Source organism: Mustela nivalis, assembly GCF_964662115.1.
Source record: "Mustela nivalis genome assembly, chromosome: 8".
Classification (NCBI taxonomy): domain Eukaryota; kingdom Metazoa; phylum Chordata; class Mammalia; order Carnivora; family Mustelidae; genus Mustela; species Mustela nivalis.
Genome location: NC_139027.1, coordinates 122,669,286 through 122,682,660, shown reverse-complemented (window position 1 = coordinate 122,682,660; position 13,375 = coordinate 122,669,286). Strand labels below are relative to the sequence as shown.

The window sequence follows — 13,375 nt, the reverse complement described above, 5'->3', positions numbered from 1 at the left end:
TGTAACTTACCTAAATTCACCCAGAGGTTTTGAACCTTGTCTCCAACTCCTTTCTCTGTATTACAGAGCCTGCTTATTTTCAATTGAAATCAGAAAGATTTATTAAGTACTGCACTAAACTATGTTAGTTACAAGACCCCCCTCCCAAAGTTCCCCTTTTCTTAAGGAATTTGTTCCTATAAACTAGTTGGAAAATTAAACACTACAACTTGAGGATTTCAGAAGAATTGCTGTTGAGTTTTGAAGTTGCCTCTAAACTTCTGGCATCCCATAGTGCCCCTCAGGTTTGAGCCAGGAAGCTTGTTCCTGCTCTCTACGACTCAGGGGGCTACTAAAATGGCAGCTCATGATCAAAGTGCAAAAGGGTCCCTTCCCTCATCAGGTGTGAAGGAAAGATAGTTTCAGATTCCTTGATACTGGTTTTCACAACCAGAAAATAATCTGAGTTGCTATGATTTTCCCTGAAAGAGGTCTTGCTTCCTTTGTTTTTTCTAGACGCAGAGACCTAGAGATTGAAAGACCCTTGCTGGGCCAAAACGATAACAAATCGAAGACATTAAAGTAAGTCCCTCAGCTTCCCTAGTAAGTTGCTAAATATCTTTGCCTTTCATAAACTAACTCAGTATTTGGTGGAATATAGGTGCTGTTTGCAGAATGTCACCTCTTAATTTTGCCTTTCCCCAGGTGTTCTACTCTATTGGTGGTAGGGGACAGTTCACCTGCAGTTGAGGCTGTGGTAAGTATGTCCTGATGCTGTGAAGATAAATGAGATTAAATGCAGTAAAATGTATACAGCACACTGCTGGCACACTAGAAACAGTTGGTAAATAGTCATCTTTGTTATTTCTGATTATGTCTGTCAGAGCTTGTTCTTTATTACCCAGTTCTGGAAAAGGAATTCCTCATTAACCACTAGACTTCATCAGAAGGGATCAGTATTACCTTTGATTGCTTTATGTGGTACAGTTGACTTTGTGGCAAGTAGCATAACTAAACACCATTTGCCTATGGTCAGATTTCTGACAGCCCTTTGGCTTTCTGTGGCCCCTATACATCTGGAACTGGATCGGGCTGGAAGGCTGCTGAGAGCCTATATGCTTTCTTCTGCCTCTTCCTCAAGTATATAATACACTGTTAAAAATAATACATGCTCATTGTAGAAAATATGAAAAAATTAAAAAAAATAGAAGGACAGGAGGAAACATCATAATTCTCTTACCCAAAGGTAAACTATTATCTTTTCCTCTCACATACCCCGGGTGATATTAAACATGAAAGATTTGGGGAGCTGATTATTGATAGCATTTTTGATAGCCTTTTTCCATGTTATAAAGTCAGTACCTCTGTATAATATTTTTTTTAAAGATTTTATTTATTTAGGTGCGCCTGGGTGGCTCAGTGGGTTAAAGCCTCTGCCTTTGGCCCAGGTCATGATCTCAGGGTCCTGGGATTGATCCCCACATCGGACTCCCTGCTCAGCAGGGAGCCTACTTCCCCCTCTCCCTCTGCCTGCCTCTCTGCCTACTTGTGATCTCTGTCTGTCAAATAAATAAAATATTTTTAAAAAATAAATAAATAAATAAGATTTTATTTATTTCTTTGACAGACAGAGATCACAAGTAGGCAGAGAGAGGGAGGAGGAAGCAGGCTCCCCTTCAGTGGGCTTTAACCCACTGAGCCACCCAGCCACCCAGGCACCCCCCCCCATATAATATTTAGTCTTGTAAATGTACCTTTGTTTAACGTCATTTTCCAGTTGATGACATCAGATTTTGCACCATTAATAATGTTGCTATTGAACATCGATATCGAATTCTTGATCATCTCCCTGGGATAGATTTCTAGAGTGGAATCAATGTGTCAAAAATCATAAACCTTTGCAAAATTTTTTATAACATTTGCCATATTCCTTTCCAGAAAGGACATAGCACCAGCATTGTATGAGAGCGTCTGTTTCACAGCATCTTGTCCAACATTGGATTCCTAAATTTTATTAATAATTTAGTAGGTTAAAAATGGTGTCCCACTGTTTTAATGTGCATTTCATTACAAATGAAGTTGACAGTTTTTCATACATCTATTAGAGTTTACTTGTTTTCCCCACAGTGTATGTAATATAAATAGGTATCTGTGTGAGATTACCTAGTTTTCTTTGGCAGCCTTAACTTCCTCCCTGTTTAGAGAAAAACATTAGGGAGTAAGGCTTTTGGGAAAGGAAGTCTAGTAGCTAATCATGGGGGTAGACATAGGAGCGAAGGTTTATGAGGCAAGGTAAGCGTAGGGTGAAGTAGATGGGATGATATATTCATACCTCCCTGAATCATCCTGTAAAACATTCTGTGTCTGGTATAAAATACATGGCATGGCTTTAACACAGAGGGACATGACCCTCGAGTCCAAAAAAAAAAAACAATAACAAAAACAAAAAACAAAACAAAACAAATTCCCCAAAGATGATAAAGTTATAGTGATGATCCCAATTCATTGTGAAGGAGTTTTACAAAGGTCAGTCTTTTCTGGCTAAAAAGGTGGAGATACACGCTAAAAAATATCTATCAAAAACATTTCTTCAGGGGTGCCTGGGTGGCTCAGCGGGTTGAGCCTTCTGCCTTCGGCTCAGGTCATGATCCCATGGTCTTGGGATCAAGCCCCACATCAGGCTCTCTGGTCAGCGGGGAGTCTCCTTTCTCCTCTCTCTCTGCCTACTTGTGATCTGTCTGTTAAATAAATAAAATCTTTAAAACAAAAAAAAGAAAAAACATTTCTTCAGGGGCACCTGATTGGTTCAGTCAGTGGAGCATATGACCCTTAATCTCAGGGTTGTGAGTTTGAGCCCCACATTGGATGTGGATATTACTTAAATTTTTTTTCTTCGTAAACATGTGACATAAAACAAGAAAACAGTGTTGTTTTTAGAAAATACCCTTCCTTAGAATTTTCTAATAATGCTGAGTTATTTTTTTAAACTTGGATGGACTTAAAGCAACATTTCCATTCATCTTTCAAGACTAGATAGACTGGTGAGGTGCCTGGGTGGCTCAGTGGGTTAAAGCCTCTGCCTTCAGCTCGGGTCATGATCCCAGGGTCCTGGGATCGAGCCCTGCATCCGCATCGGGCTCTCTGCTCGGCGGGGAGCCTGCTTCCTCCTCTCTCTCTCTCTGCCTGCCTGCCTGCCTCTCTGCCTACTTGTGGTCTCTGCCTGTCAAATAAATAAATAAAATCTTAAAAAAAAAAAAAAAAAAAGACTAGATAGACTGGCCAGTACAGATAAGGTCTTGTTTTCTGACTTCCTCATCTTCAGCATTTATAGATAAGAACCCCAGGAGCCCTGTCTGTATCACAGAGTAGATGTCTTACGGACAGATTCTAGCTTGTGAGAGCTAGCATTTTATCCCACAAATTGGTAGGGATTAGAGGACTCTCCATGCATTGAAGAGCAGGAAGGAGCTTCTCAAATTTTGGTCATTTTTGCTAACTATTCTTTCTTACTTATTCAGCCTCATTTTTTGAGCTTCTTATTTGCTCAATGCTATGGGGGAATACAAAAATGAATAAGATGATGTATCTGCATTTGGGGAGCTAGAGAGAGAATAGACATGTCAAAAAACCAACCATTGAGTTTGGTTTACGAGATATGGAGACTTCGTAGAGAGCTAAAGAAATTACAAAGTGGTAAACCAAAGAAAGCATGACTTATTATATTAAATCCAGATGGGGGATTTCATTCTTTGAGAAAATATTATATATCTACTATGTTCTTATTTTTTTTCTTTTAAGATTTTTATTTATTTGTTAGAGAGAGAGAGAGAGATACAGAGCGCAAGCACAGGCAGACAGAGTGGCAGGCTAGAGGCAGAGGGAGAAGCAGGCTCCCTGCCGAGCAAGGAGCCCAATGTGGGACTCGATCCCAGGATGCTGGGATCATGACATGAGCCGAAGGCAGCCGCTTAACCAACTGAGCCACCCAGGCGTCCCTATCTACTATGTTCTAAGCATTGTGCTTAGCAGTTAGGGATCCAGTTTATAAATTCTACAGTTTAGAGTTAATGATATTCTGTAATACACTGGTACAATTTGCTTACCCCTGCCTACATTGTCATTTGTATAGAGCAAAAACTGGTGATCCTGGTTTTTAGATCATCCCCTGATAATAGAAGAGTTTTATATACCTGCCCATCAGCAATCCCCAGAGTTCAGCTGGATTACTGGTTCTTGCCTAGGTAATTTTAATAACTCCCTAACTGGCTCATTGCCTCTGTAGTCTGTCATACAGCCTCTGCTGGTTACTTTACTAAAACAAATCCGTTTTCCTCAGAAACTTTCCATGGCTCATTGGCCATGGTCAGCTCCAGTCTACCTCCCAGACGTGCCTTGCAGTGCATCTTCACACCACACCTCTGTAACCCCACACGCCCTATACATCCACTTCACATCTCCTGGTTCTTTGCTTATGCTTTCCCCCAACTCTGGAAGTTTTCAAACACCCACCCCTTCTGTTTACTCTGTGTCTTGAAATCCCTCTCATCCTTCTATACTCAGCTCAGTTGGGAAATTTCGAAGTGCTATCATTCAGCTTTGAATTATATGTTTTCACCCTAATGGATACCAGACTCCTAGCAGTGTTTTGTATGTGTATGCTTGACAAACGTGTAAAAGGAGAGATTTCATTGATTAAATTAGCCACAAAACATTGCTAAACCTAAAGATTATCTCCCTAAAAGCTTTTATTTGAGGTCCCTGCCTTCGTGGGTATACCACAAAGTATAGGATACCAAACATGTAAACACACAGGTTGTAACTCTTAATTAGGATAATTGCTATGAGAGAAAAAACAGAGAGTAATCAATATTTAGGTGGAATAGTGAAAGACCTTGAGTCAGAAAAGAGGGTGTGCAGACAGGCAAACCCAGGGTATAGGAAAGGAGTAAGGGGGAGTGGGGATTGAGGACTGGGCTTGGTCAGGACCATTTGTACTGGGAACCCATCAGAATCCCAGCAGGTGAGTGCCACGGTCCAGTTCACATTTTAAAATAGGTAGCTAGCCCCCAAGTTATGTAGCCAGTAGGAGAAATTAGATTCAACATAAGCTTAAGTATTCGCAACAGATTCAGGAAATGAAGTTTAGCCAGACTTTTAGATTTACTAAGAAACCAGATACCAAGTACATGATATATCTCTTACTTTGTATTTTGGTAATTTCTTTGGCTGATTCAGCCATCTTCAAACTGAGCTGTTGATCTTGGAAGATCATTCTTGTGCCAAGCTATTTCTTAGTTTTCTAGTGATCATAATTGTTTTCTCTTTTTTCTTTTCTTAAGGTTGAATGCAACTCTCGCCTGAACCCTATAAACACAACTTTGCTAAAGGTAAAGTGTTTTTTTTCCTTATTGCCAGTGGATTTGTTAGTAAATTATACATGGCTCAAAATACTCTTATTTCTGCAATAGTTGCCCAGAAAGAAGGAACGGTTCTTTCTTTGATTCTCTCTCTTTTTTAAATTATTCCTGAATATATTCTCACTATAGAAACTTGGGAAATAGAGGGGCACCTGGGAGGCTCAGTGGGTTAAGCCTCTGCCTTCAGCCCAGGTCATGATCTCAGGGTCCTGGGATCGAGCCCCACATCGGGCTCTCTGCTCCTCGGGGAGCCTGCTTCTTCCTCTCTCTCTCTCTGCCTGCCTCTCTGCCTCCTTGTTATCTCTCTCTCTGTCAAATAAATAAATAAAATCTTAAAAAAAAGAAAGCAAGAAAGAAAAAGAAAATTGGGAAATAGAGAAAAGTAAAGGATAAAATCAATCAAAATTACTATAATCCTACCACCCATAGTTCCCCTCTGGTAAAAATACTGATGTCTTGAGGTGCGTGGGTGGCTCAGTCAGTTAAGCATCCAACTCTTGATTTCAGTTCAGGTCATGATCTCAGAGTCATGAGATTGAGTCCCACTTTGGGCTCTGCGCTGGACATGGAGCCTGCTTAAATTCTCTCTCTTTCATTCTGCCCTTCTGCCCCTACTCTGAACCCCTGTGCTCACTCTCCAAAAGAAAGAAAAAAAAAATGGAGGTCTTTTTTCTGTATACTTTTTATATCAGTAAGGTCAGGATATTTACAGCCCTGTGTCTGTTTGTTTGTTTTTTTAAGATTTTATTTATTGGTCAGAGAGAACAAGCAGGGGGAGTGTCAGGCAGAGGGAGAAGGGGGCTCCTCACTGAGCACAGATCCCATGCAGAACTCGATTCCAGGACACTGGGATCATGATCTGAGCCAAAGGCAGACATTTACTGAGCCACACAGGTGTCCCTCCTCAACTTTTTGACATGAGCATCTAACCATGTTATTAAAAATTTTGTAAGCATTATTTAATTTTGTGAGAATTAGGATGAATGGGAATTACTTACAAGCTATGTCCCATTGTATTGATTAGGAAGCTTCCAATAACAATTCTGATATAAGGGTAAGTGCATTTCCTTTCTCTTAGGGCAAATAGAGAGCAACTCTTATACTTGATTTCTAGTTAATGTCAGATTTCTCTCCCTTTTCATTGTACCAGGTAAGAGTGTCAACCTTGTTTTTTCTACAGCCTTGTAAAGTGTACAGGGCCTGGCACTCTGATTTGAGTATGGATTACTGTATTTAAGTGCTGATCTTACGTTGCTTACTGCTACTTTCTTGGTCTGAAAGACCTCTGCTTTCTTCCCTTTCTCTTTGAAGTGGCTTGAAAGGGAAGTGCTGTCACCAAAAGCAGGCTATAGTTCCTGGAAATACAGCATGAGGCTAATGCTCTGAGACAGAATGCAGAATGTTCTGAGGTCCAGGTGGTTGACGAACTGGTCCAAAATAGGAATGTTATTTTAAAAGGATATGGTTTCAAATAGTTTTTCAGTATAGGTTTGAATCAATATTTTGAAAGCACAAAACTGAGCTCTGCAGTAGCTGTAGATGTAGTTTTTTCTGGGCAAAAATGCCCACTGCAACAGTATAGTTGAACTGACTCTCCAACTACTTGATAGGCAGCACGCTTGGAAACAGTCTCTCCTAATATTCTCTCTGTGTGTGTTAGTTGTTTTATGCCAGATTTTAACATTAACCTTCAATTCCTGTGCCTTTTGTGGCATTCCCATTTGCGAAATAACAGTCCCCACCTCAAAGGAAGTTTTTATTTTTTTGAGAGAAGGAGAGAGTGTGTGAGCAGGGGAGGGGCAGAGGGAGAGGGAAAATCTTGAGCAGACTCCACACTCCGGGCAGGGCTCAGTCTCCCAACCCTGAGATCATGACCTGAGCCGATACCAAAAGTTGAATGTTCAATTGGCTAGGCTGCCAGGTACCCCCCGCTTTTAAGTTCCAGTCAGTCTGAAAAGGATGTTGTCTGAATACAGAATTCATAACAGCTGGAAAAAAGAAGGTGGGCCTGTGTGGTTGGCCATAATGCCTTAAAAACAGTGTTTTCTGCAGATTGGCAGAATGTGCTTCACCAGGGAGCTTATTAGAACTACAACTGCTTGGGACATCTGGGTGGCACAATCAGTTAAGCATCTGACTCTTGTCTTTGGCTCAGATCATGATCTTGGGGTCATGGGATCTAGCCCCCCATTGGGCTCTGAGCTGAGCATGGAGTCTGCTTGGGACACTCTCTGCCTCTCTAAAATAAAAGATCTTAAAAAAAAAAAAAAGTTCTTGGGGTGCCTGGGTGGCTTAGTCTGTTAAGCATCCAGCTCTTGATTTCAGCTCAGCTGTGATCTCAGGGTCATGAGATCGAGCCCTGCCCTGGATGTGGAGTCTGCTTAAGAGTCTTCCCCTCTGACCCTACCCCCTACACCTTCACCCCAACGTACACATGCTTTCTCTTTTTTAAAAAAAAAGAAACAACAACAACAAAAAAATGGAAGTTCTCGAGCCCCACCCCAGACCTATTAAATCAGTATTTCCAGAGTAGAAACCCAATGAGTCGTCTGGGTAATTCCAGTGTGTGCTAACAAAACCTTACTTTAGATATCCTTGCACGGGGCACCTAGGTGGTTCAGTGGGTTAAGCCTCTGCCTTCGGCTCAGATCATCAGCTCAGGTCATAATCTCAGGGTCCTGGGATCAAGCCCTGCATCGGGCTCTCGGCTGAGCAGGAAGCCTGCTTTCCCTCCTCCCCTGCTTGCCTCTCTGCCTACCTGTGATCTCTGTCTGTTAAATAAATAAATAAATAAAATCTTTATTTTAAAAAAAAAAAAAGGGCACCTGGGTGGCTCAGTGGATTAAGCCTCTGCCTTTGGCTCAGGTCATGATCTCAGTGTCCTGGGATCAAGCCCTGCATCGGGCTCTCTGCTCAGCAGGGAGCCTGTTTCCTCCTCTCTCCCTCTTTGCCTGCCTCTCTGCCTACTTGTGACCTCTCTCTGTCAAATAAATGAATAAAATCTTTAAAAAAATAAAAAATAAAAATCCTTGCACATGTGAGGATAATCATCTATGAATATTTATGAAGTGAGAGACAGCCTCACCAAATCCAGCTTTGAGAGGAAAGTGGCTGGCCAAGTGAGTTGACCAGATTCAGTATCACCATGTCATTGGAGAAATCCCCTTAGTTGTAGAATGAAGATAATATTAGGTTGAGCGGAAACTTAGGAAGCATGATACCCTGAGAAGTTAGGGTCATGCTGTTGAGGACTCTGAAAGTAACATTCTTCAGGTGGAGTCAGAACCATAGTTGAAGACGGTGGTAAACTTCATTGTCACTCCTAACAGAAGGTTCCCAGCCTAGGCCTGAAGGCCAGACTCTGCATCTTACTGATTAATAAGTATTAAATAAATAATCTTTTCAGATTTATATCCAAGGTTATTGCTAGGTTGTAAGTTTTTGTGTAAGAGTGCATTAAGGAGACATACACTTGGTTGCAGTTAAACATTAAGTTAAGGAACCTAAAATTCAATCCTGTCCTATTTGAAAGGACTTGTGGATTTTCAGAGCATGTCCCCTAAGTATAAGTACCAGCTCACTTCTATATTTTTCCTCTTTTAGATGGCAGACTGTGGTGGACTGCCACAAGTAGTACAGGTAAGGAGGGGCTTTTTTATTATTATATTGTTTTCTTTTTTTAAAGCACTCATTTGATTCTGCCTCTCTGCCTATGCAAAGATTAATACGTTCTTATTTTGTCTCCTAGCCTGGAAAGCTCACCGAGGCCTTCAAGTACTTTTTGCAGGGAATGGGCTACAGTGAGTAATACAAAACTTTCTGTCCAGCAAAAATTGAATGATAATGGGGTCATTTTGACATCTGGGGAGCCCACATTTCCCAGGGCATATAACCTCTATGCTTGCCAGCCTAAAGTGAGGTAGAAACCAAAATGTTTATGGAGTATTCATCTGCATGTATGTAAGGTGAGCTAACACTTACTAAGCACTTACCTTGTGCTGGGCATTCAGTGTTTATAATCGTAAGAGGTAAGTTCTGTCATTAGTCCCATTTTATAGAAGAAGAAACCGAGGTTCAAAGAGACTAAGTACATTTCCCAGGATAACAGTTCACCCGCAGAATGCTAGCAGTCTGACTCCAGAGCCCATGTTTTTAACCACTGAGGCTTAGATTTTGCTAAGCTTGTGAATCTGATTTGCATTTGAACTTAGCTGGTAATGACTCCTGGCCTAGAGAAACACAATGGAGACTTCAGAAGAAAAGGGTAGTTGTCCTCAGTTACATTAGCCCCACCACAGGAAATGAACTTGCACAGTAGTTTAGAGCGAGTCCAAGGATGTTTCCATATCGTGTGCCTCTGTCCTGGTCTCTTGCATTGTGAGACCCCTGAGCTTTCTCATTTGTCACAGACTATCCACACTTGCTCCTTTCTTGGAATTCTTAAGAAGAAACACTCTTCAACCCAGGTACAGAGCTCTTTACCCAGTAGGGTGATTTTTTTTTTTCCTGTCTTTAGTATAAGCGTGGAAAATGGTCATTGAACAGCTGCCTGGGCAGCAGCTGACCCCTGGGTATATACAGCCCTGTGCCTGGCAGGCAGACTGTGTATGTCTCGTCTAGAGTGGCTGTGTCATCCCCGTCTGTGAGCCACTACCAACCGAGCCCACATCCACATCTGTCTGGCTCACTGGGAGGAGAAGTCCCTCTCCTAGCCAGTTCTCATCCCTTTCTTAAGAAAACACCTGATCTTCCAGCCCATTTCTGATCCAAAACAGATGGCTGTTTATAGTGGAGAGGAAAACAGTTGCCCTTGACTAGATGAGAGAAGTAATGTCTGAGATGATAATAAAACATCAGTCAGCCTCAACTCCTTTCTGAGACCTTAACATAAAAATTCATCCCCAGCTTAGAGGATTCTGTCAGTGTTTACTGGGCAGCCGAGGTTGCCACTTGGCACTCTTGGGTCACTAACCTGACTTTTCCTGTGTCCATCCTGCTTCCAGTCCCGTATGTGCAGCTCAGTCACCTGAGCACCGAGTCAGGTACCTCCTTCTGTGCTGGCCCTGCCCCTGCCTCCCAGCCACGCTCTCTTGGCTGCATTGGCTGCCTGCAGCATGTCCGCGGTTTTCCTGTGCAGTGAGAGCCCGATAGAACGTGGCTCATTGTGCCCTAAGAGGGTTAGTCTGCAGGTCCAGCCCTGGTTCCCCAGGAAAAAAGGAGTGGGTTGTAATAGCCAGGTTTCCTCTTATCCAAATCAGGGTCACGGTAGTAGCTGAAACTTTGTAGGCAGGGCCCCTCTTCTGCAGCCACCTATTCATCCTTGCATGAATCCCAGACACAGGACATGAAGGGCAGCCTTGATTCTAAATAGGAGTACCGGAGCCTGTGCCTGGAAAACTCATCAGGTGATGGCATCTTTTGACCCCAGCATTGAAATGACAGCTGGGCGAGTGGCTGGTGCCTCAGGAAGATAGACAGGGAGGTTATGACAGGTAAGGCCACATCCCAGCCAGCTGGAAGGACCTTAGGATCAAAGCGTTGGAACTGTAGTCTGAGTGAAATACCCACCCCTGGAGCCCTTCCCCTGCAGGCATCCTTTACCTTGCTGCTTGCATAGAGGGCATATAGGGCAGGTGCCAGGCCCACCTGCTCTCCCTTAGACCCACACCTTCATACATGTCTCCTCCCCAGGTAGCAAAGGAAGCCTGTGGACACGGATGGTAGTCTTGTTGTATCGGGCTTGCACTGTGTTTGTGAAACACCTTCATACTTGTGTGGTTTGTCTTTCTTTTGGTTTAGTCTTGCATGCACTGCAGGGTTTGGTTACCTGTTTGGGTTCCCAAAGCCTCTTTCCTGATCACTGTATGAATGGCGTGGGCATAGCTAAGAGGCTATACTCTGGACTTAGGTTTCCCCATGTTCTTCTGTGGACTAGAATCAGCCAAGATTCCAACCAGATCCAAAGGATTAAAGCAACCTTGTGTATAGCCATTCACCTAAGCAAATAATACAAAAGGGAGATGGCTATGTGTTATCCTGGGTCTCACCTTAAATGGGTTGGGAAATCTAAACAAAGCCTTTAGTGAAATTTCTGGATCAGTTAAGCTTAGCCAGGGTACTATCTTCTAGCCCCCTTGGTTCTTTCTTACAGTACCATCTGCCAGCATGACCCGGCTCGCCCGATCACGAACCCACTCAACCTCGAGTAGCATCGGCTCTGGAGAAAGTGCCTTCAGCCGATCTGTCACCAGCAATCAGTCAGATGGAACTCAAGAATCCTCTGAATCCCCTGATGTTGTGGACAGACACCAGACCATGGAGGTGTCCTGCTAAGCAGATACTCCTCCCCTGGACCATGCAAGTCCACCCTCCTTCAGACAACCACTCCATAATACAACATTTCACCCAACAAACTGGCATCTATCTTTAACTCCTGCATGGCCAACTGACAGTCTCTGGTATCCTGGATTTATCATTCTCTCTGCCTGCCCGCCCTCCTTTTTGTATGTACCAAGAACCACTTCCTTGCCATCACTGTAACATTCCAGCATCTTTAGCTGATCGAATTTCCATATCTTCTCTTGCCAGCCTTTCCTTGTGCTTTCCCAACTACATATCTGACAAGATTCTTTGATTCTGATGTATGTGTGTGAGCACGCGTGTCTGTGTTTGTGTGTGCATAGTTCTGTGATTTTAGATATGCTTTCTTGTAGAGCTTCTGCAAAAAAAGGGGACCTTTTTTTCTTTTTCATTTTCAATGATGTTTTTAAGGGAAATATACAGAACAGGTTTCTAGGTTGGGCAGGCCACTGCATTCTCTTTTGGTTCCAAATTGGTCAACACGATTTGCAGTGACTTCAGGAGCTCTGAAAAATGTGGAAGATCGTGTTTACATTGACTGTGACCAATAGAAGGGAGCCTATTAACATAGAGAGGCAGGCAGGGTGGCCAGCCACCTCCTGTCCAAATGCATTCATATATGTTATTCTGTAAATAAAAGGGAGGGACATATTCTTTTAGAAGCCCATGAATGATGAAGTTCTGATGCAACATGGAGTTTTTCCTAAGAAGTGAGTGTGGCATCCTTACTGCACTCTTTTAGCACAGGAAGATGGAAAACAATATACCAGGCCTCTGCTGTGCCAGAGCAGAGCTACTGTCGCCACAGTGTCTGATACCACTTACAAGATAGCCCCAAGAAGTGCCTCCTGGGTCTGTGATGAAGAGTGTTTATCCACCCTTCAGTCCTCTGAAAAAGGAGAGGTATGGCCTGAAAATTATGCAGATGGTGAGAACCAGCTGGGCGAAGAGGCACAGACCTCAGCAGAATATCATGTGTCTCAGGCACACCCTTGACTTCAGCTGACATAGTGGAAGCGAAGTGAAATTGGTACAGAACCTATTTCTCAGAAAGATTCTTGACAATTCTTAAAGAAGAGAGGGAAGGGGCCGGTGTGTAAGGGCAGCCTGTGCAGCTACAGTTGTGCTTAGCGGACTGCTGTGCGGGGGGCTGCAGCCAGCCAGAGTATTGCTGGGAGGAGGATGAAACCAACTGCCACACAGCAAGGGCCCAGCTCTTGAGGGCATCAGATGTAAGCTCAGGGTTACGCAGTTCCGAATCTTAGGAAGGGGCTTTCAGACCTAATGTTCGCTTTCAGCTGAGATAGGGAATGCATCACTCTGCCAGAGTACAACTTTTTACAGATTATTAAATAAAGCTGTATATGTCTCATTGTTAACCCGATTGCTGGTGTTATTTCTCTCAAGCCATGCACTGGGGCTCGGGGTGGAACCAAGTCACTATACATGGGCTTTGTGCTGGGCATTTTCACGTCTTTGATCATTATCTCACCCAAGAAGAAATTAAGACTCTGGATAAATAATTTGCTCAAGGTCATACCAGTAAACCCCAAGCTCATCTGACACACCTCTGTTGCCCTCAAATCAAAAATTGTGAGAAGCCCGATCACGGGGTTTAT

General features: G+C 43.0%; 1 protein-coding gene across 6 annotated transcripts in view; it reads left to right on the top strand.

The window, feature by feature from the left end:
* Nucleotides 1-13,135, top strand: part of NDRG3 (NDRG family member 3) — a 77,672-nt gene extending 64,537 nt beyond the window's left edge. For 3 of the 6 annotated variants that reach the window (XM_082746268.1, XM_082746266.1, XM_082746267.1), the window contains 7 exons: nt 496-561; nt 685-736; nt 5,319-5,366; nt 9,000-9,035; nt 9,145-9,196; nt 10,400-10,438; nt 11,548-13,135. In XM_082746268.1, the coding sequence (XP_082602394.1) occupies nt 496-561; nt 685-736; nt 5,319-5,366; nt 9,000-9,035; nt 9,145-9,196; nt 10,400-10,438; nt 11,548-11,729 (475 nt within the window). In that variant the 3' untranslated portion in view covers nt 11,730-13,135. The remainder of the gene's footprint in view (nt 1-495; nt 562-684; nt 737-5,318; nt 5,367-8,999; nt 9,036-9,144; nt 9,197-10,399; nt 10,439-11,547) is intronic. The other 3 variants (XM_082746269.1, XM_082746271.1, XM_082746270.1) reach the window with 1 other exon arrangement.
* The last annotated feature ends 240 nt before the right edge of the window (nt 13,136-13,375 follow it).